Raw genomic sequence first — 24,254 nt, forward strand, 5'->3', positions numbered from 1 at the left:
AAAAACTGCTTTAAAGTTCATATGGAACCAAAACAGACCCCGCATTGCCAAGACAATCCTAAGCCAAACGAACAAAGCTGGAGGCAAAGACTTGGAATCAACCCAAATGTCTATCAGTGACAGACTGGATCAAGAAAATGTGGCACATTTACACCATGGAATACTATGCAGCCATAAAAAAGGATGAGTTGTCAGGACATGGATGCAGCTGGAAACCATCATTCTCAGCAAACTATCACAAGAACAGAAAACTAAACACCACATGTTCTCACTCATAGGTGGGAATTGAACAATGAGATCACTTGGACACAGGAAGGGGAACATCATACACCAGGGCCTACTGTGGGGGCAGAGGGGAGGGATAGCATTAGGAGATGTACCTAATGTAAATGACGAGTTAATGGGTGCAGCACACCAACATGGCGCATGTATACATATGTGCCAAACCTGCACGTTGTGCATATGTACCCTAGAGCTTAAAGTATAATAAAAAATAAATAAATAAATAAATTTTTAAAAATGCTTATAATTGAGCATGGATAGAGCTCAATAAATGTTAGCCATCATTGCAGCTATCATCAGCTACAGCAGAGGAGCAACTGCAGAATCTTCATCATCAGCATCATTAGCATCTTTATCATCATTTTGTCATTGTTATTGGTAAGCTGAAATCAAACCACTGAATGGTCCTTTGAGCACATCCAGTCTAACCTCGGTCTCATGACTTAATCCTATGTTTGCCATCCCTGCCATGTGGCCGGTCTGTCTTAGATTGAATACCTCTTGTGCCTGGGAACTCTTTCCAGAGTAGTGAATTGTAATTTCAGAGACAATTCTAACTGGGGTTTAAAAGTCTCTAATGTTCAAAAAAAAAAAAAAAAAAAAAAAACAGAGGTTACGAACCATTTTGATTTGTAAAATAGTTTGGAATAAAAAGCCTATATCAATAGCATTTCCTTTGAAAACTTTTTTATGAAGTCTCAAGTGCAGAAGGAAATGAAGAGAAATAAAAGTAAATAATTGCCCCAAATGGCTAATTGTTCAGAATGCAAATGTGAATTGAAGATGTACTCTAAACCTGGCATTTATATTCTTCATTCGGAATGGAGCAAAAGGCCTAATGTGATTGATTAATTATCAGTGTGTCTCTTTTCCACAGAAAGATACAGGTTAACACTCATCTTTAATATTTGTGGCCTATTTTATTCCTCAATACGTGAGCTTGTTCTTTTTTCTATGTTTTTTGCACTTTAAAATATCACTGCCTACAACTTATTCCTGATAATTATGAAAATAACCTAAAACTCTGTAGCCACCTTTAAATCGAGATTTTAAAAAAAGTATTAATTAACTATGCTTTGTCTGTGCCAGGTGCTGTGCTATGTGCTAGAAACGCAAAGATAAACTAAGGAAAGTTCCTCCCCAACAGAGTTTGTAGTTCAATAGGAGAGGCAGATAATAAAGAGAGTAATGTGATCAGTGAAATTAATAGTTATTTATGAGAGCTCTGGAAAAAGGACAGTGTGTCTAGTACTGATATGAGTAAGAATAATATAGAAAAAATACAAAGCAGAGGTGACCCTTGCACTCATACTTGAAGACATTCCAAGAATAGCCAATAGTACACATCAAAGTATGAAAGCCTGAGAACACTTACCCTTTCATTGTAGTCACACTTGACTTGTTTCCACATTCCTTAAACATTCTTTTTTTTTTTTTTTTTTTTTTTTTTTTTTTTTTTTTTTTATTTACATTTTTTTTTTTTTTTTTTTTTATTATTATACTTTAAGTTCTAGGGTACATGTGCATAACGTGCAGGTTTGTTACATATGTATACTTGTGCAATGTTGGTGTGCTGCACCCATCAACTCGTCAGCACCCATCAATTCATCATTTATATCAGGTATAACTCCCCAATGCAATCCCTCCCCCCTCCCCCCTCCCCATGATAAGCCCAGTGTGTGATGTTCCCCTTCCCGAGTCCAAGTGATCTCATTGTTCAGTTCCCACCTATGAGTGAGAACATGCGGTGTTTGGTTTTCTCTTCTTGTGATAGTTTGCTAAGAATGATGGTTTCCAGCTGCATCCATGTCCCTACAAAGGACGCAAACTCATCCTTTTTTATGGCTGCATAGTATTCCATGGTGTATATGTGCCACATTTTCTTAATCCAGTCTGTCACAGATGGACATTTGGGTTGATTCCAAGTCTTTGCTATTGTGAATAGTGCCGCAATAAACATACGTGTGCATGTGTCTTTGTAGTAGAATAATTTATAATCCTTTGGGTATATACCCAGTAGTGGGATGGCTGGGTCATATGGTACATCTAGTTCTAGATCCTTGAGGAATCGCCATACTGTTTTCCATAATGGTTGAACATTCCTTAAACATTCTAAACTTGTGTCCATCTCAGGGACTTTGCATTTGTTATCTTCTGCCTGAATGCTTTGACCCCAGATCTTTGCATGGCTGGCCCCCTCTTGTCATCCAACTCTTATCTGCCATGTGCCCAAGAGCCCTTAACAATAACCCAGTTCCCCATTCACTCTCAACCATATCATTTGATTGTATTTATGTTACAGTATTTATCACTATTGAAAGTAGCTTTATTCATTTCCTTGCTTATAATTGATGTCCTATCTAGAATCTCAAGTCTACGAGAAGCCAGAAGCTTGTCTGTTTTGTTCATCAGTGTGTCTTCTGGGCTGAGAAAAGTCCCTAGTATATAATGCATATTTGCTGAGTGCCTAAATAAACTGTCACCTTGGCCTCAAAATGAAGGATGGACTCAATCGTGGAAAAGATAGAATTCTTGCAGGATAGAGTTGGTTAGAAGGAAAGCAAGACATCATTTAAAAGACTATTTCAGTAACTCAGTTGAGAGATTATTAAAGCCTCGACTCAGGCAGTTGTAGGGAAAGCAGAGTTCTAAGAGGTAAAAAGAAGACAAAATCTGCAAGGTTTTAGGACTACTGTATATTCAGGGTAGAAGCAAGAATCTAGCACTACTGTGTTTAACAACTAGTTTGACTGTAGTTACATTCACCAAGGGAGGAAACACCATGAGAAGGAGCAGGAAGGGTATAAAGGGCAAAGGAGCTCATGAGTTCAGGCTTTAAAATGTTGAGCTTAGGATACCCATGGCATATCCAGGTAGAACTATCAAGTAGAAAGTCAGAAATATAAATATACTTCTGAGGCTTTTTGAAATACTGATATATTTATTTTAAAACACCTGTATAAGGGGGAAATCTTGAAAGAACATTAAAGTCTAATGGAAAATTCTCTCTTCTGAAAAATACCCTCTGGTCATCCCTAGAGTGAATTGCAGAAAGTCTTCCTTGGCGCTCCAAGAGTAGTCTGTGCACTTATAATACCGTGTTGTAGTTAGTTGCTTGCTTGGCTGACTCTTCAGTTAAGCCATGAGCTCCACTATGGACAGCTGTACATAGCAGACCTGTGAGTAACAGTTTTGATCATGTCACACCACTTCCCCAACACTAATTTCTCCAATGAGTTCCCACTGCCTAAGAATCAGCTCCAAATGCTTTAGCATGGTATTCAAAGCCCTACATAATTTTGTCTTAACATATCTGCCTAAACAGTCTCTGAGTTCTCTAAACCCTTGAATAAACTCTGCTGAGCCAAACCAGTTATGTACATTTCTGCAGGGTCTGAATATTGATTTTGTCATGCCCTAGAATTACTCCAACTCAGGGATGATGACTGGCACTAAAAAAGCTCACAAGAGACTGATGTCTAAAATCAGAATGCCAATGAAATAATTTACATTGAGAAATTTAATTGCTGAACCGAACTGATGTTCATGTTGCCCTGACCAGTTCATTCCTCCCGGTAGGCAAACTAAATGAAAAACCTAATTATCAAAAGGTTGCTTGATGAGTGTGGAGTCATAACAAGGGGAATTACATGAATAGAATGCTTGATGGCATCCAGCTCTGCTAGCCTGTGGTCAAGAGAGCAGGATCCTTACATAGGATCCTTGTATCAGTTAGGCTTGGTGCCCTAATCTGGAGAGTTCTTAGATGGACAGAGTTGTTTGATCATCATTTGTACTTCTCTTTAGATATGATAATAGATTGAATAAATTTATCATCAAGACTTGCTGGACTAGAAGCCTTACAGGTCTCATTATGGTAACTACCTACATCTCTACTTTAATTACATGTTAATTTCTAGTTTAACCCTTAGAAAGCAGTGCTATTTTCCAAATTCCTAAGTTTGGAAAAGTGCTTCCCATAAATTAGAAGTCTTCCTTTCTCTGTGACCCTGCCCAGGAATCAGCGCCTCTGACCCCAGCCTCAGAGTGCCGTTCCTCCCCTGTTGCTGTGGACCACACATTTGGTGCACAGCCCACGCTACTTGTGCTTGCTCTTTAGCTTATCATATGCATGTGGGATCTTGTCATCTGGTGTGTAATTTTCCTTGGAGGACAGAGATGTGGATTCAATATTTGTGTGAGTAATTAATAATGAGGTCTAGCTTTTCATTTTTTCTTAGTATACCACTGGTTATGGCACCTATTCCTTGGATGACATTCTGTTTGTAAAAAGTATGATGATGATGATGATGATGATGATCATGATGATAAGATGATGATTATTATTGAGACAGAGTCTTTCTCTGTTGCCAACTGGAGTGCAGTGGCGTGATCTCAACTCACTGCAACCTCTGCCTCCTGGGTTCAAGAGATTCTCCTGCCTCAGTCTCCTGAATAGGTGGGATTACAGGCACGCACCACCACACCCAGCTAATTTTGGTATTTTTAGTGGAGACGGGGTTTCACCATGTTGGCCAGGCTGCTTTCAAACTCCCGGCCTCAAATGATCTGCCAGCCTTGGCCTCCCAAAGTGCTGGGATTATAGGCATGAGCCACCGTACCTGGCCAGCATATGATTATTTCTTTCATAGCTATGCTTGAAAATGTCAGCATTCTTTAAAATTGCATCCTTTTATGAGGATAGTTATTCTATTTAAAACCAAATGAAACAAACTCCATCTCTAAAAGCCGAGATGATAATATGTGGCCTTTATTACAGGATGCCAACTGTAGCAATTTGGACTTTGTTTTCCTAGACTTGGATCACAGGTCAAGTAAATGGTCATAACATTTTAATGACTTTGCCCTAATATAAAAAGAGAGATAAACAGAATAGGCTGAACTTTTGTATGAGGGACCTGTAAATCTTTGACCTCCCTTGACACAGTGTACTTAGATCCACATTGTATGCAGTGTCATGCCTCCTGTAGACACTTTATAAAAACTAATTGACTTGAGAAATAGTATGAGGTGTATTCCATGAGACCTAGTAATGCAAATAGCTCAGAGAACTCTGCTACTACTTTCCTGTTAGCAGAGTATCTTGTTTAGGAATATGAACCCAATATCACACCAATGGCATCTGAAAATGGTAGAGGGTTCAGATAGCATCTTAGCAAGAACTTTAAATAAAGACTTAGAAGTTGTAAAGTTTAAACCCATAAGTGAAGCCTCACTTACACATGCTGACTATTTTGTCTCAAGTGTGATAATGCTATAGCCGTTACTCAGCCTCCTTTGAAGTTCATCCTTTTATTTATCCTTGGATTCTATGTCACACTGCTTCCTTCCCATTCTTGTTTTCTTTCCTTCACTCCTTAAATAAATGTGTATAGTACCCCTAACTCTATCAGAAGAATTACACTAGTCAGTAATAACACAAAGATGGGATGTTCTTATCCTCAAAAATAAGTGGGCTTATCAGTAGGCTTCCTACAAGGCAGTACAGGAAGAGAAACAGTGGATTACATGGTTCTTACCTAACAGAAGAAAGCATACCAATTCTCCATTCAATAAAATTTACTTCGGTCTACATTATCAGATGAATTTCTCATGTAGCATCTTATCAGAAAGCTTTTATTTCTTAGTTTTCTATGCGTATTCATTTCCAATGTCTAATGCCAAGGGTAATTCTGAATACCTTTTTAACTAATCAATCATTTTTTGATTCTGTTGAATATCAGGGAGAAATCTTGGGGCCTGAATACCTACTTTGTGAAAAGGGCCTGGGGAAACACCTTAAACTATCAAAATCATCTTTCCTTGGTTATTGGACAATAGCTCTCATACACCCAGTTCTTGGTAGATGGGAACAAATGAGACACTGAGTTCACCTCTCCTACGCATGACCATTACCCCTTCATGTTTTCTCAAAACAAATACAATTGTGTGGTGACTAGGCACAAAATACTGCCCTTGTGAACTGAGAGAAGAAAACAGAACATAGTGGACTGATAAGCAGAGAATGCTGTAAGAGACTTTCTGATTATCCAATAACATTTTGGATTTTTCAGGAGAGCTGCATGATGGAAGCACAGGGTGTTATTAAAGCCAGTCCTGCTGCTAAAGGCAATATGGAGAACTGGGGCTTCTTACTTGCTCCTCAAGCACCCCGATTATTTTCCCAGTAAGGACAGTATAGAACCCTGCTGCCGGAAAAAGTTACAAATTGGCCAACTACGTCTTCCTGTAGTTATGCCCCCATGGTTTTACAATGCTTTCCTCTGTGGTTGGATTGAAGGGAGAGGAAGGTCTGCCCACAGAATGACCAGTTCACCTTTGAAGGCCTTTGTGGTACCGGAGGCATCACAAAAGGCCCCAGGTAAAAATAAATTACTTTCCTCACAGTGATTATCACAGTCATTTAGACTTTACCTGAACTACCCGGTTCCATCATTAAATTCTACATAATGGAAGACAGGAGATCTCACCTCTTTTACTACACCTAAAACCAGCCAGGCCTAATTCTGCTTTCTTGTCTATGGCCTAGAAACCTGTAATCTGTATTTCCTCTTTCTAAATGTGTCAGCCTATTTATTATAATTATTATTACTGCTGAATCTGATTTATACCTGAAGTTTCCCTGAAGTCAATAGGCTATATTTGATGCTTACAAATAAGTTATTGTAAAATGGATGTAATGATAGTCAAAGTAGCCACCACACTGAATGAGGCTGTTTGTATACTAGACAACAAAATGTATTCATGGTGTTACCATGGAGAGAATGGAGAGATTTTGGACTCATTTTAAAGAAGGCACCTTTATTCTAAGTATGCCTTTAAATGAGTAACCTGAAACAAATGACTTGTTTTTTTTCACAAAATTAGAACAAACTGAATATACATCTTTTTAAAGCTGGGCTATTACAGTGACATAACAGTAAATGCTAATGTACATACTGATGGTTGGCACGTGCAAATGAGCATGCTGATCGCTAGTTCACATCACGGTTCATTATGACATACAACTGCCAGAAATCAAAGTTAAGCAAAAAACAGCCACCAACTGCATAGTCTTCCCTCCATATGTAGCCATTTTACTCCACAATCCCCTTTGTGATTAGCAAAAACCTTGCAAATAGAGGCTAAAATAAATAATAAGAGGACTATGAATTACTGGCTAATTTAAAAATGGCACAGAACCTTGGAGAGGGGAGGAAGCACCAGCTGAGATGAGCACATATTTCCCTAGAGCATTTTAAACTATCCTAAAGTGCACATGATGCATTGGTAAATGACTGCTTCTGAGAAAGCACCCTGATCTTGGAAGCTGAGCAGCACAAATACTTGGTGTGGAAGAAGCTGGCATGGCAACTCTGCATTTGCATTGGTGAGTCCCAGAGTAAACAGGTGCATAAAACAACTACTTGAATGAGTTTGCTTCTCTACAAAGTGGTTAAATCTCATAAAGCATTTTTTTCGCTTCTCTTTTTGAAAAGTGCAAACACTTAGTTTAATATTATAAGGCAGTTCATTTGCTAACGGGAGAAGATATTCATGACTCATGGAAAGATTTATTTTCTGTACTTTCCCTGTGTAAATAAGGTGACATTTAGGCAGAAATAAGTCGTTGTCTCCTCACAGTAGACATAATTCTCCACTGATTGGAAAATAGTATCTCCCCCATCCCCCAAAGCTTTCTGTGTACGTTTAAAAAAGCACATTCCCCCCAAAACAATTGCTTACCTGTTGGAAACAGGCCCCTTGAAATCTGGGTCATATGTCCTTGGATCACCTGCATTTAAAACAAAGACCTTTTAAGCATATAAGCCAGCAAATAAATTAATATAAAATATTAATAAACAAATATCTACATATTGGTTAGTCCACTGCTCAGTGCAGTGATGAATTCATACTTTGGTTTGATAAAACATAAATATGTCTTGGTTACAGTTGTCAATTCTTTCTCCTCTCTCCAGCTTAGAAGGAGGACTGGGAAGAGTGGTTAAGGAACATATTCCATACACCTGGAGAATGTATCCTCCCACCATACTGAGCACCAACATCAAAGATTGTATCCAGGATAGCAAAACTTGAAGCCTTTATGGTCTGCAAAACAATTTTACCATCTTCCATCACCAAGTGTTGCTGAGGACTTGTGAGGTGCACAGTTCAATATGAGATACCTCCTTATCCCAGCTCTCCCATTCCTCTCAATAGATTAGGCCTTTCTTCGAGAAGTTCAAATACTAGTTACTATCTGTCTCTATCATGTTGGCTGTATGGTACATAAAAATTAATGTTCTGTTATAGAAACATTTTTATTGCAGTTTTTTCAATCTACTGGCAGACTTCATGCCATCTGGGAAGGTGCCCTTGTCACTCTGCTGCATTATGACTGTGATATATTACCCTTTTCTTTAAACAGTAAAAGTACACATGGAATGGCTTTTTTCTCCCTACATGTACTGTGTGGGCAGACCCAGTAACAAGTTATGTAAAGTCCTTCCTGGACAAGGGTGTGCATTTTGCAGTCCCCAACCTTTTGACTCTTCTCCTACAACCTAAGCACTCCCACCTGTTCCTCTAGGGATTTGTCCCTGTAAAATGGTCTGGTCCTGAATAAAAGATAAAATTTTCCTGTTTGAGACAGTTGATATGTACTTCAGTGCCAAGTTCTCTAGCACACTGTCTGCTTCACTGTTTTGGACAGCTTATCTGACTCTGCTTCACTGCAATAGATAATATTAAAAGTGTTTAAGTCTACTTTATCTGAGAACTGACCATTCCTCTGACCCCCAATCCACAGGAGTGGGTCTTTAGTAGTGACATTTCTTCTTTGTGCCTGTTTTCTGGCCATGGCCAACTGGATCTGGTTTAGATATTGGATCCAAGCTGGGCCAGTCAGATTCTCAGTCCCAGGAATTTAGAATTAGAATGGACAATGAGTTATTCTCAGTGAAAGACGAACTGCAAAATATAAACCTCGAAAACAAGAGAAGCAGAGAAATCTGGCTTTCAGAAAGAAGTTATTGAAGTAAATGTTCAAAGACAAACAGAGATGATGGTCCTAACAGCCTTTATCTTGTGGTCTGCTTCTTACCTGAAGCTCAGAGTTCAGTTTCATGAGACACCTTATAGTCTCAAACTGTGTTCCCTTTTCTCACTTTTAACTAGTTCAGATTGTTTATATGTAACAAAAGAGCCAGAGTCCTATTAACAATTGGCTCTCTTGCCTTACATTTTAACAATTTATTTTAACAACATTTTTTGGATCTTTGCCATGAACACGTGGTGTGAGGATATGAAGACGAATTTTTCAGACTAAGTCTGCCTTTATGAATCTCATACTTGAATAAGAAATATAAGCTCAAGAGGGCTGGACATGGGTGGCTCACACCTATAATCCTAGCACTTTGAAAAGCCAAGGCTGGTGGACTGCTTGAGGTCAGGAGTTCCAGACCAGCCTGGGCAACATGGCAAAACCTCAAATTAGCTGGGCGTGATGGTGCACACCTGTAGTCCTAGTTATTCCAAAGGTTGAGGCATGAGAATCCCTTGAACCCAGGAGGTGGACGTTGCAGTGAGCTGAGATTGTGCCACTGTACCCCAGCTTGGGTGAGAGAGCAAGACAGATGAGAGAAAGAAAGAAAGAGAGGAAGAAAGAAAAGAAAGAGAGAAAGAAAAGAAAGAGAAACAAAAAAAGGAAGAAAAAAGAAAGAAAGAAGGAACGAGAGAGAAAGGAAGGAAGGAAGGAAGGAAGGAAGGAAGGAAGGAAGGAAGGAAGGAAGGGGAAAAGGAAGGAAAGTAAAGAAACATAAGCTGGAAACATTTCAACACTGTGCGGTGAGAGCTGTGATAGAGAATGCTGTGGGGCACAGGGCGGGTCATGAATGAGCAGGTTTCACAAGCTCCTAACACTCAACTTTGACTTCATTTTCTGCTCATGCTCTGACCCTGTGCTCTTTGACTTGAATCTTTCACTCTGATTTTGAACATTAATATTTGCATCATTCCTGGTTCTAGATTTCAGTTACCAAATCTGTCTGAATAGCTGAAATAGCTCAAAAACTTTTAGGGGTACAAGATTCCAACAACCCCCCATATCAAATATTCCAATTCCATAGATCTGAAGAATGGGCCTGAGAATCTGTATTTTTAAATGACCCACTAACTGACTCTGATGCACAGGCAGATTTGGGAACCATTAAGCTATTTGATTTTCATCTCAATTGTATAACTACATCCCTGTTTACACACTGTCATTATGTCTAGTTCTACTTAACAGACCAAACTAATGGAGAAAATGAGGAGAAAAGTAGGTCATCATGATGTGTATGAGTTTTGGGAAACACTACCATTAGATGTGAGGAGCCAGTGAAAGAGTTTTAGGAAGAGACACAGACATTCAAGAAAGTCAAAGAATTTCAAGAAAAATGAAAGATCATAAATTCTATAAAATTTATTCTGATTTGTACCAGGGACTGCTCTAAGTGCTTTACACATAGGTCTGCCATCTTGCACAATTCCACATAGAACACAATGTGAATTGTACTTCTCTGAGCAGTGCAGTGTAATAGCCCTAGTGTATTTATTATGTCATTTAATGTTTCTAAAAATTCATGCCATTTCAATGTACTAAAATATGCCATTATTATTATTCTATTTTACAAATGAGGAAGTTTGGGTACAGAAGGGTGAGATAATTTTCCCTAGCTCACCCAGCTAACAAGACGCAGAGGTAGCATTGAAAGGCAGACTGTCCAACTCCAAAGCCTGTGTTGAACCATTTAGCAGTAAGTTGCTCATTGGTCATTTTAAAGTAATTCCACAGATGAGTAAGGAGAAGACAGGTTTAAAGGGGTTAATAACTTCTATTGATTTTGTAATTATTTGCTGTTTACATTAAAGGTAGGCAAAACTAGCTTAAAAGTATTTAGGCTGGCTTCCAATTTTCCTGTGATTTGTACCTCACCAAGAGAGAAACTGGATTGCAGTGTAAATGAAATGCCATTGTCGAATCTGCCAGAAGAGCTGACACTTTCTGATTGTAAATCCTGGCTGCTTCATATTTCAGTTGAAAATACACTAAAACCACAGTCAGATGATGAGATTGAGCTGATTCTGTAGAGTAATGACAGCTGGAAAGTGATTACTTCACCGTGCCCCCATGTGCCAGCAGAATTTGTATTGTCATGCAAATTTTTTATATCCTGCAAATCAATAGAGGGCAGTGCTTTTATAGGGGCCCTCAGTACTCTAATTGAATCTCTGGAATAAATAGACTGTGGGGCCAGCTAAATGAAAAGAGCCACAGTGGCTCGCTGTCATGTGGCTTAGCTCCTTGAATGCAATTCATATTTCTCACTTAAAGAAAAAAACCCTAAAATTATATAATATTTTATAAGTTTCTTAAGTCATTTGACTTTCTGATCACCAAATTTATTGTCTTACAACAGTAAATTTAGAATCATTGGAAAACATTTATAAAAGACAGCTACACATTTGTTGTTGTGGATAACAGTTGGTATTGCAACCATACAATGCAATTTCTGAACCAGAAATAATTCATGAAGATTAAGGAAAATAGTTCAGGTAATTAATTCAATTCATAGGTGCAGATTTCACATGGCTCCATTGAAAGCAAATGGCAAGATAAAGCAGCCAGTCATGCTTAGAAAGTCTCTTTTCTTTAAAAGTAATCTGTTTCTCAAAGAAAATGACAATATAACTACCATTGATAAGCTATAAAAAGTAAAAATACAAAACATTTGATTTTATTCCTGCAGGAATATTCTCCTTCTGAGAATCTAATATTAATTCAGAGAGCAAAAAAGTAACTAAGGTGGGATGAATACATGTTCTAGAATTTAAAAGAGACCTACTATGAGTAAGCAGGTCAGATAACTTTCCAGTGAACATGGAAAAATGGAGCAGTACGAAATTAAGACTTTAATATACAACAATAGCCAGCAGAGAATTGTGAATAATTATGTACATGTTTTATTTTATTTTTAAAATATGCTTTATAGTATGTCTATAAAAGAGGGCCTGTCATTTCAGTCAAAGAAAGGGTTCTGTTTTCCTCTAAGTCTCACCAAATAATAAGGAATCAAGTTCTTTGCCATTTCTTACAGGATGATATTTCCACTTCTTAGCCCAACACACATGGCTTTTTATGATATGGCTCATCTCACTAGCCTTATTTCTTATAATGCCCCTCTTTGAACTTGATCTTATGCAATTCTGTACTATTTATAGTTCTCCCCTTTTCATATTCTGTTCCCTCTGAGTAATGTGACTTTCTCTTCCTTATTCCCTTGGTGATGGCTAAAGGAGGCCTACACTTCCCCTCACAAACTTCCTACTGATTCTCAAGAAGGACAAGAACAAAAACATTCTACTGGCCACTGTGCCAAAGTGGGCCAAAGTTAATTCCACCCACTTTGACAGGAGATCAATCCTGAGAACTTTCAAGGAATTCCATTCCAAAGCAGCTAATTCCATTAATCTCTGAGACACAGTAATTCCATTTGCATTGTTGTGCTTACGACACTGTATTACAGGTTATCTGTTTACATGTTGTGGTAGATAGAATAATGGCCTCCCAAAGTTGTTCACATCCTAATCCCTGGACCCTGTAAATATGTTACATAATATAAGGAAAGGGAGTTTGCAGATGTGAATAAATTAAGGGCTATGAGATGGTGAGATTAGCCTGGATTATCTGAGTGAGCCCAGCGTGATCACAAGGGTGCTTATATAGGGAAGAGGGAAGCAGATGAGTCAAAGAAGGAAAGATGACAACAGAAACAAGATTGGAATGATGCAATGTTAGAGAAACTCAACCGGCTGTTTCTGGCTTTAAAGATGTAAGAGAGTCATGAGCCAAGGAATACAGAAGCTTCTAGAACCTGGGAAAAGTAAGAAAATGGATTTCCCCTGGATATCCTGCTAATGCCTTGATTTTAGCTCATTGAGATGTATTTTGGACTTCTAACCTCTAGAAATGTAAGATAATAAATCTGCGTTTTTCTAAGCCACAAGTTTGTGGTAATTCATTACCACAGCAATAGGAAGCTAATACATATGACTATCCTACTGGATTACTACATAGTTTCTCTAAGGCAGAAATGAGATCTTGGTTATTTCTCTGTTCCTGTTACCTACATTAGTGCCTGTTGTACACATTGCAGGCATTCAATATTTACAAAATAAGTTTTAAAAGAATGTCAATGTAATTTTGGTATCATGTATAATTAATTTAGATTATGAAAATACAACTAGATGATCAATCTTGTCAGTCACCAGCAAATCACTTTAGATAAATTTCAACTTAGATTAAAGGAAGTTAATAGACTCCTAGAAGTGCACTGATGTGAAAAATTACTCCCCTTATCACCAACACGAATTCAGTATCTGACTGTAATGTTAAGGCAAGTAGAAGCTAACAAAGGAAATAAGGGAGAAAGTATCCCACACTGGTGAATAAAAATTGGGTATCAAATTAACTGGTATAAAATGTTATTTCTACCATCTACAAGCAGTATGATCTTGGGAGAATTACTTTTTGCCCCTCTAACCTTCCATTTTGTCATCCATAAAATGATATATAGCGGAGGGAAAAAAAGTTTGGAAACAATTTCTGTCTTTGGAGAAGACCAACTAACATAAGAAACAGTAAAATGTAAATTATCCACATAACAAAAGTGATCAGTGTAGAATCAGTACAAACCAACTTGTTGAATTGACACATTGGCTACAAAAAATACCAATAATTATAGAAGGATTTCAATGACTAAGCTGGGTGTGATGGTTATGGAATAACTTTTAGAAGGAGAGAAATTTTAACCATACTTAGAGGAAAGAATGTGTCATGTGTGAAAGCTAGACAACAGCACATGCTGAGCTGTAACAAAGAGCTATGCCTGGGGGACAAGACATGACAGCAGTTAGAGGAATTAAGCACATTATCAGGAGTTGGAGGAGGACTTACACTGTCCCCAAAGTCTTCTGAATAAGCAACCTAATTGTTATGTGTTTATATACTTGATGCAGAGGAAATAAGAAAGTTAAGGCAGATGAATCAATGAGGAAATGACTGTTGTATTTCAGACATAAGATGGCAGATGCCTGACTGAGGCTGTAGCTGTGAGAGAGGATGAGGTAATTCAAGAAGCATTACAGAGGAATACATTTGTTGAGGGTGAAAGAAAGGGCATGGTACCCTGCTTCATCACCTAATGATGACAATGCCTCATGCAGAAAATGATGAGCATTCCAGAAACTCATCTCAGGCAGAAACATGACCCCACATTGGACATGGCACGATTAATGGAAATGCAAATAAGATTCCTTCAGCACTGATTTCAAACCAAACAATACAGTGGTATCATGACCTATGATGGTTGTTTTTCTCCCAGTCTGAGTAACTTCCTAAACATATGAGATGATAAATCACCTTATATTCTACCAAGAATGTCAAATCTCCTGTTTTAAGAAACATTTTCCAAATCACTAGGATGGTTGTTAAGTAGTTTGCATCATCATTTGAAATAATTTGCTCTATATGAACACAAATCATAAACAATTCAGTTATAACCTTGGAGGTAATAACTAAAAGAAGCACCTAAAGAGAAAAAAATATATACAACACTCAGGCTGCCTCTTAACAGACTGATTTTATAGGCAGTGCTGAAGGATGGATGTTTAGGGGGCATTTGAAATGTACTTTTGAAAAAATGATTTTTCTTGATTAGTGTGACAAAGCGGTGAATTTGTGCTATAGAATAGCCATGAATTATTGGATAATCATGCATCTCAGAATAAATAAATTCTGAATCAATATTGATTTAAAAAGAAAGTCTGGAAGCAAACAAGAACATGAATTGTGTTTGAAGGTTATCAGCTTGGGTTTTCTAACATTTCTTTCTAGCTATATTTGTATTTTATTGCTCAACATGAATCACTCAAAAAAAGACCCATGAAATACTCTAATTACATTGAAACAACTCCTTATTTTCCTCTAGTTTCAAAGGTTATGCAGTTCATTATCATGCCAGGCCCTTTTCCCCTACCTTCTAAAAAAAAAAACAACTTCACAATTAAAGATGGAAAACGAACAGCACATACTTTCGCCCTAAATATAAAATAAGTGACTTCACCTTGCTTTTCTGAGTGCGGAGTTCAGGCAGCAGCACAGTAAATGAATAAAGATTGGGGAAAATGATAATTTTCATCATTAAATAAATATAAAAATTGCGTTCTTCTGTAGAGAAGGGGAAAATTGTCTTTAAAGTTATAGCTAAGTAAAAGACTTTCTATTAAACTTAAGAATAAATACTACTAAAGAAAAACATCAAGAGTTTGTCAGTTTATCACAAATGCATAAAGCAGTTTGGTAGCCAGTGATAACATCTCTCCTGCTTCCTCATATCGCCCACAGGTTATTGATGAGAATAAAATTAAACTGCTTATCAACTCTGACTTTTGCCACAACTCAAGAAGATAGACATTAATAATCACTGGAAAAAAATCCCTATTCCTGGGTCTAAAGTGTAGGAAAGAAAACATGCTTTAGTGTACAATTTCTACCCACAATGCATCACGATCTACCAAATAAGAACTACAGGTGAAGTATTCTATTAGAATCTGTATCACATAGATGCTTCTGTTTACAGGGTAATTGAGCAAAAATGGTGGTAAACTATGATCTCTCACCAATGGGTCAGGCCAGTCACTTAGAACGATAAACAGGAGAAACGGCAGACAACAGGGACACATACGACATATTGTATTATCCACCATAAGCTGTTATTGAAGGAGAGAGAGAGAGAGAGAGAGAGAGAGAGAGAGAGAGAGAGAGAGATCTTCTTTCCCAGGGCTAAGGGAGTGGTGGTGAGTGTGTGTGTGTTACAGATTAAGACAATCATATGAAATAGATGCCTAGGGCTGATCTCACCCTCTTTTGGAGTCCTATCTCCCTGGCTAAAGTCAAAGATACAATAGCCTGCATTTTGTATACTTGTAAATTCTGTGGACCATATGTGAGGCAGAAATGTCAGTGAATATTTTTTCTCACAAAATGGATTTTTCATAAAGAGACTGAACATATTGTGAACTAATTGTCAAAAGAAAATCTTGAGATTACTTCTCTTATACTCTGCATAGATTTGGAAGAGAAAGTGAAAGGCTAGAAAAGGAAAACCTAGCATTTAAGAAAAGGGATTTGCCTCATGTTCTTCCATGATGCCAGTAGTACAAAACTGTGAGGATAAATCTGCAAGGAAAAACTATACCTGCTAGCTTCAATTCCAAAAGGATTGTAAGCTCCCTTCTCTCTATCTCTTTCTCTCTCTCTCCCCTCCTTTTTTTCTCTCTCTCTAAGCACGAAAAGTTTTAGATATAAAGCTTAAAGAATATTTAAAAGCACTATAAAATTGACAAAATAGTGGAAAAATATCAGACCAAAATACAGGAAAAAGCAGAACCCAGAGAAAGAAAGATACTACTAAAGCCATTATAGCCTCAAAGACATGTATCAACTTAGCAAATTTCATGAGTAAGGGGGCCAGAAGACATAATCCAGAGGCTGTTCAAGATGAAGGCTCAAATAGACTGTCCCTCCATACAGCTGGAACTTCAGAGAGCTATCCCCTCAGATTAAATCCACCAGATCCTTAAGAATGGTGGCACTAAGCAAAAAAATGAGGAAAAACACCTCATTTGAATTTTCAGTGTATGTGAAGTAATCTAAACTCTATTTGATCTGTAGGTGCTCCTAGAAAACTAACAGATTGATAACAACAATAGACCTCTGTTGGAATGTACTTTTATTCTATGTGTTCTCATAAATAGTTTTCCAAAGAAAATATGCAGCTCACACAAAAAAAGCTACATGAGGAAACAAGACACCAAGAAAGAACTAGATCATTAGCAAACATTAATAGACATACAAAGTCTTCAGATATTTAAATTATTAGTCCTAGGTTATAAAACAACTATGTTTACTGTTGTTTAGAAATAAAACACAAACTTGGAGATAAATGTGAAGAACTATTAAAAAGTTACCTAGTAGATTTGAAAATGAAGCAAATTGAATCTAGAAAAGAAAGCCACAACAAATGAAATGTAAAACTCAGTAGATAAATTTGACATTGGATTAGACACAGCTGAAAATACAATTAGCAAACTAGAAAGTAAGTCAACATAAATTATTTAGAATGTAGCATAGAGAAATAAAGAGATGAAAAATATTAAAAAATTATTGCTGGGCAAGGCACAGTGGCTCACACGTGTAATCCCAGCACTTTGGGAGACCGAGGTGGTTGGATCACCAGAGGTAAGGAGTTCTAGACATGGTGAAACCTCATCTTTACTTAAAACATACAAAAAATTAGCCAGTGTGGTGGTGCACACCTGTACTCCCAGATGCTTGGGAGGCCAAGGCAGGAGGATTGCTTGAGCCCAGGAGGCAGTGGTTGCAGTAAGATGAGATCATGCCACTGCACTCCAGCCTGGGCAAGAGAGCAAGACTCCATCTCAAAAACAAACAAACAAAAATATAGTTGTTACACTGAGAATGGAATGTGAGGATGGAATGGGAAGTTCTAACAGGTATCAAATCAGATTTCCAGAAATAGGGAATAGAGATACAGAGATGATGGAAAGAGTCAATGAAACAAAATAGTCACCAATATAGAATTCTATATCTGGTGACAATATGTTCAAAAGAAAGGGTGAAATAAAGACACTTTCAGGCAAAACAAACCAGAGAGTGTGCCCCAGCAGGCTCTCACTAAAATACACTGTGTAATGAGAGAAGAAAAAGTAAGCCAGATCAAAGACTTTTGATGAAAGAAGAAATGCAGAGTGAAGAACTATGGAGCAAGGAGAATGATCACTTATTATTTAAAGCAATAATTAATAAAGTCTTGTGGGGTTAAATAAAACAAGAGAAAATTATGGTAATAATATAATCCAAGAATTGAAATATTATGGATTTTTGGTATTATGTAAAAAAGGGTAAAATATTAATGCATTTTAAACTTTTATAAGTATGCAGCCTGCAATTTTAAAAGAGTAGAATCAGCATACATTACTTCCAGACTAGTAGACTAAGGAAAATAGAAAAAGAAATTTAGTCCATCCATAATCAGGTAAGAAAGAAAAGGAAAATAAGCATAGATCAGTCTGGAAAATAAGAAAGCACAACATAAGATGATATATACTGTTATGGACTGAATGTTTATGCCCTCCCAAAGTTTATATGTTGAAGTCCTACCGCCCCCGCCCCACTCCCCAACTATGATGGTATTTGGAAGTAAGGGCCTTTAAGGGTGGTAGGTTTAGGTAAAATCATGAGAGAGGGGTTCCCATGATTAGATTAGAGTTCTTATAAGAAGAGGAAAGGAGACCAGTGGTCTCCCTTTGCCATGTGAGGACACAGCAAGGGGATGGCTGTCTACCAGCCATCTACAAATCAGGAAGAGGGCACTCAACCAGAATCAAATCAGCCCACACCCTGATCTTGAACTTTTTATCTCCAGAACTGTGAGAAATAAATGTCTACTGTTTCAGCCACCCAGTCTATATAGTATTATGTTATAGCAGCCCGAGCAGGCTAAGAAATATACAAGCTTAAGTTTATTTACAATTACATTAAACACAAAGGGACAAAATATGCCTGTAAAAGATAAAATTGTCATACTATATAAAAAACAAAATCCAACTATATGCTATATGTATGTACAAAAAACAAGGCTAGAAAAAGATTGAAACAGGCTAGGCATGGTGGCTCATGCCTGTAATCCCAGCACTTTGGGAGGCTAAGGCAGGTGGATCATGAGGTCAGGAGTTCAAGACCAGCCTGGCCAACATGGTGAAACTTGTCTCTACTAAAGATACAAAAAATTAGCCAGGCGTGGTAGCATGCACCTGTAATCCCAGCTACTTGGGAGACTGAGGCAGGAGAATCGCTTGAATCCAGGAGGTGGAGGTTGCAGTGAGCCGAGATTGTGCCACTGCACTTCAGCCTGTGTGACAGGGTGAGACTCCATCTCAAAAAAAGAGAAAAAAGAGAAAGAAAAGGTTGAAACAAAAGGATAGAAAAAGATAAAGCATGTGAATTTTAACCAAAAGGAATGAGTTGAAGTTGATCTCTGGAAATCAAAATTGTAGTAAAATATGTTACTATTAGGTTGGTGCAAAAGTAATTGTGGTTTTGCCATTCAAAGTATGGCAAAATTCGCAATTACTTTTGCACCAATCTATAGCAATAAAGAGGGTCATTTCAAAATAATAAAGGTTCAGTTAACTAGGAAGATGTAATAATTTTAAATATACGCACTTAATAACAAAGTTCAAAATGTGAATGTGTAGAACCACAGGGAGAAAGAGACATAATCATGGTAGAGATTGTAACACACTTTCTCCGTATTTTATCTAATATTTTGATCAAAGAGACAAAAATCATCAGTAAGTATACACTCTATTCATTGAATGGTGGTAGGGCAATGGATATCTATAAAGAAAAATAGAAATAAAGTTGGACATTACCTTACATCAGATATAAAAATCAATCTCAGATAGAAAAGCCTGAACTGAAAGGTAAAATTATAAAGTCATTATGACCTCAGAGAGAGGATTTATTAATCAGTGCACAAAAAGAACTAGTTATAAAGTGAGGCGATTTGTAGAGAGACAGATATAAGGTGTTTTTACGTTTATTGGAAGCATCAGACTTTCTTCCTTCTGTTACACTGGTATCAATAAATGAGTTCTAATGTAAGAAAAAGCATTGCCACACGTGGCAAGATAATGCACTTTGATGTACCCAACTCTACAAAGAACATCAGTTCTTGAGGATAGAACTAGAGTGGTTGTACTGAGAGTGGTTTAGAAAGCCTGGTCACTTTAAGAGTCTTCCATTCTTTGAGGTTCTAACTATTGCCCCACTCCCCCAACCTATCCTCCAAAAGCATTCCTCATAATGAATTGTAGGTCTTACCAAAAAAAAAAAGAAAAGAAATTTTATTCAATGAAAGGCTCGATAAAGAGAGGGATAACATTGAATTACTAATATCCAGAATATGTAAAAAACCTCTTTTTTAAAAAGAGCTTTAAATCAAAAGAACCTTGAAGCAAAACTGGAATCTGTTCTATTCTTTTTGAAAAACAGGATTTCTTTGGAATACTATTAAAAGACTAAGAAGGTTCTTATACCCAAGATAAATTCTGTGTTTTATCAAGATACTTTTTGTGCTTTATGTTGTCTTTTCTCTTTTTTTCTTCAACTTTTATCTTAAGTTTCAAGGTACACGTGCAGGATGTGCAGGTTTGTTACACAGGTCAACGTGTGCCATGGTAGTTTGCTGCACAGCTCATCCCATCACCCGGGTATTAAGTCCAGCATCCCTTAGCTATTTTTCCTGATGTTCTCCCCCACCGCCAGTCCCCAAACAAGCCACAATGTGTGTTGTTCCCCTTGATGTGTCCATGTGTTCTCATCAGAGAACTTCTGGTTTTTTTTAAAGACAAAACTTTATAAAAACATGAGCAAAAGATTTGGATAGGAACTTCAGAGAAGAAAATCCAAATGGTCAATAAATAATGAAATCATATTCAATCTCATTAACAATTAGGAAGATATACATTAAAACCACGAAGAGAAATTATTATATATCCCTCAAAGATGCATAAAAAGTAAAAAGTTTGATAATATGATGTCTTGACAAAGATGTGGAGTCTTACATACTGCTAGAGAGAATAAAAATTGGTAGAAGTGTTTTCAAAAAGTTTAGCATGATCTAACCCTATGAAAGAACAATTTCAGTCCTAAATATATACCCCATACTACATGTATGTGCATTAAGGCACATGTATAATAAGGTTCATGGCCACATCATTTGTAATAGCCAAAAAGTTAAAACAATCCAATGTTTTTCAAAAGTAGAAAAGATAAATAATGACACAGTCATACAACAGGATACTAAACAGTTACTTCTTTGCTAAAGTAATCACTGTCTTGAATTTCATGATGATCATTTATTTGCTTTTCTTGTAGTTTACTATTTCTTACACATTCCTAAATAATATAATTTGTCTATTTTTGGCTTTACATTGATGGAATCAAATGATACTTGTTTTTTCCTCTTATCCTTATGTTTGTTAGGTTCATATGGCCATATGTATGTTCTCTCTCACTCTTTCTAAGACATACCCACAATCTCACTCATAAAACAGAAGAAAATGAAATGCTACATTTTTCCAAACAAGAAATCCAAAACATGTTATCAATATTACTTCAAAGACTCAAGTAATCCAAGTTCAGAGACTGAGACAGTCCATTCAATGAGCCAACTGAGCATCTGCTATCATTTTGATTACAGCTGGAAATCTGTGTAACTTTAGCAAGTCACTTCTCTGACTCAAGATATAATACTTTTTTGACTATCTATTAGTCCTCATACAGGTTTTGTTTATTGTCAGCCATCCCTACTAGAATTTAAGAGGGTTAGCTTTAAGAGGGCAGGAACTTTGTCTGTTTTATTCATTACTGTATGCCCCGCCACTCAGAACAGTAGTTCTGGATCATAGTAGATGCTGATTAAATATTTGCTATGAACAAATAATGAAATTTCTCTTAGAGCTGTCTTTTTAAAAAAATTATTTGTTCTGCTACATTTTATTCACTCTCCACACAGGCTGATGCCAGTTAGGCTTTTCATAATGCTGATCATGCACCCATTGGCTAGAATGCGTCATAAAACTGACTTAAGAAGTGTTCTGCTTTCACATTTTAAAAACCTAAACAGCCAGTCGGATTTCCAACTTACTTTCTGCAGAGATATAATGATGACAAAGTTACAAGGCAGGATTAATATGTACACTTCCAAGTAATTTCTACACACTTGGTTGCTTCAGTGATATTTCTGCCAATAGTCATTCCCTCCTGCTGAGGCAGCTAAGGAGGGGTGGCAACTCTAGTCTTTGGTTCCAAAAGAGTAATATGGTGTAAGGTAGAACCTATTCTCAACACTTTTCCAAGGATTCTTCTTCCACATTTTGTTCATTTGAAGGCCTGCAAATTGACACATGACCTTTCACCCACTACTGATTTTTAAAATGAATATTTTCGAATCCAAATATAAGTTAGCAGTAGGATTTTAGAGCAAAGTTTCTACTTCTAAAGAACATATATAGGTAATATGCGTGGAATCACTATAGATGTCTGTTTCTCTAACCATAAATTCCCTTGATCATCCCAGTGCTATAGGAAAGTCTCTTAGAGGACTGAGACTGAACCCTTTAAAGCTGTGTGCAGGTGGGTGTTCTAGCCATTCTGAAGATAATTCAGGTTATTTCATTTTCAATCATTCCTTAAACTTCTTGATTGGTGGAATACTTGAATTAAAATATCTGGAAGTGTTGGGAGAAAAGCTGAGTGTTGGGAGAGCAGCTGAGGCAGGGCTTACATGTCTGCTAGACTTGCTGGCTCCCCACTTCTAGCACTCCCATTATCTCAAGCAGCCACGTTTCTCATTCACTTGATAGCTGTTTCCTTTCAACCCCCACATCCTCACCACCTGTTTCTTTGTTTGAGCACCAATAAACAGCATGTTCAGGGCCTTCGCAGCCTCCACACTCTCAGTGACCCCCTGGTCCCACTTTTTCTCTCTCAAACTGTCTTTTTCTCATTCCTTTGACTCCACTAGACTTTGTCACCTCCACGACCTGGTGTTGGGTCTGATCACTCCAACACAGAAAAGCTTACAAAAATCAAAGGATCATCCAGTGGCCCAATCAACTCTTGAGCTCTTAAGTAAAACCTCCTAGTTCTTCTTTTTCTCACAATAATTTTCCAGAATTTCTGAGGCATCTATTTTTGACTCAGATCTTTTAGGTAGCCCTATGTTCTTAAGGAGAAAGGAGCTCTGGGCCTCTTTTCTGTGCCACAGTGACACCAATCCAAGGAGGGTTCACTACCTTCTTCTACTTAGGTCAACATTAAAATTGAGAAACATTTCTTCATTATGTCATAATGTATGTCTATTTCTCAATGTCCACTTTCCCACCACTGTGTGTTATCAGTCACAGTCATAAATGAGAGGTTGGTAAGATGTGCTTATTTATTTAGTAATATACATTTAGTAAAAACTTTTAAAGTATGGAATTCTCTATGTTTAACCAACAAAAATTTCCCATACACGTTCTTATTAATGAAAACTTCACAAAGAAATAAAACCAAGGTTGATGCACATGAAGACATAAACAGCTCTTAAGTAATTTAAAAGATACTGTATAAAAATTATAAACTGCATTTTGTGCTAGGAACAAAAGATGTGGTAGAAAGAGCTACAAGATACAAAAAGCTTATATTCTAACACTGTTTTTGACTCAATATGTAATCTTGAAAAAATCATTTTGCTTTCTTATGTCTCAGTTTCTGTTAAAGGAAGAATATAATCCATACACTACCTATATTACAACTGGAAAAGTCAAATGAGATCATGATGTGAAATTATTTATGATATTTCCATGAATGTGAGAAAGTATTGTGATTATTATTACTGTTACATATTAAATTACATGTGAAATTTCTGACAGACAAGAAGTCCTCAATAAAAATTATAGTTATGCATCACATAATGACACTTCAGTCAATGATGAATCACATACATGAAGGTGGTCCTCCAAGAAAATAATGGGGCTGAAAATTTCCTATTGCCTAGTGACTTAATAGTCATTGTAACTTATAGCACAAAGCATTACTCATGATTGTGATGTTGGTGTAAACAATACTATGCTGTCAGTTGTATAAAAGTATCACACATACAATTATTTATGGCCACAATACTTGATAATAATAAATGACTATGTTACTTGTTTACGTATTTACTATACTATATTTATCAAAAAAAAAAAAAAACCCAGTAAATTGTAAAACAGCCTCAGGCAGGTCCTTTAAGAGG

The 24,254-nt window shown here is 37.0% G+C and overlaps 1 protein-coding gene across 4 annotated transcripts in view; it reads right to left on the reverse strand.

Annotated features, from left to right (window-relative positions):
- SLC44A5 (solute carrier family 44, member 5) overlaps positions 1–24,254 on the reverse strand; it is a 426,185-nt gene that overhangs the window by 143,471 nt on the left and 258,460 nt on the right. For 3 of the 4 annotated variants that reach the window (XM_011936933.1, XM_011936934.1, XM_011936932.1), the window contains one exon: positions 8,029–8,077. In XM_011936933.1, coding sequence (XP_011792323.1) covers positions 8,029–8,077 — 49 coding nt within the window. Of the gene's footprint in view, positions 1–8,028; positions 8,079–24,254 lie in introns of those variants that run through there. The other variant, XM_011936935.1, reaches the window with a different exon arrangement.

Source organism: Colobus angolensis, unplaced genomic scaffold (genome assembly GCF_000951035.1).
Source record: "Colobus angolensis palliatus isolate OR3802 unplaced genomic scaffold, Cang.pa_1.0 Scaffold158, whole genome shotgun sequence".
NCBI lineage: Eukaryota > Metazoa > Chordata > Mammalia > Primates > Cercopithecidae > Colobus > Colobus angolensis.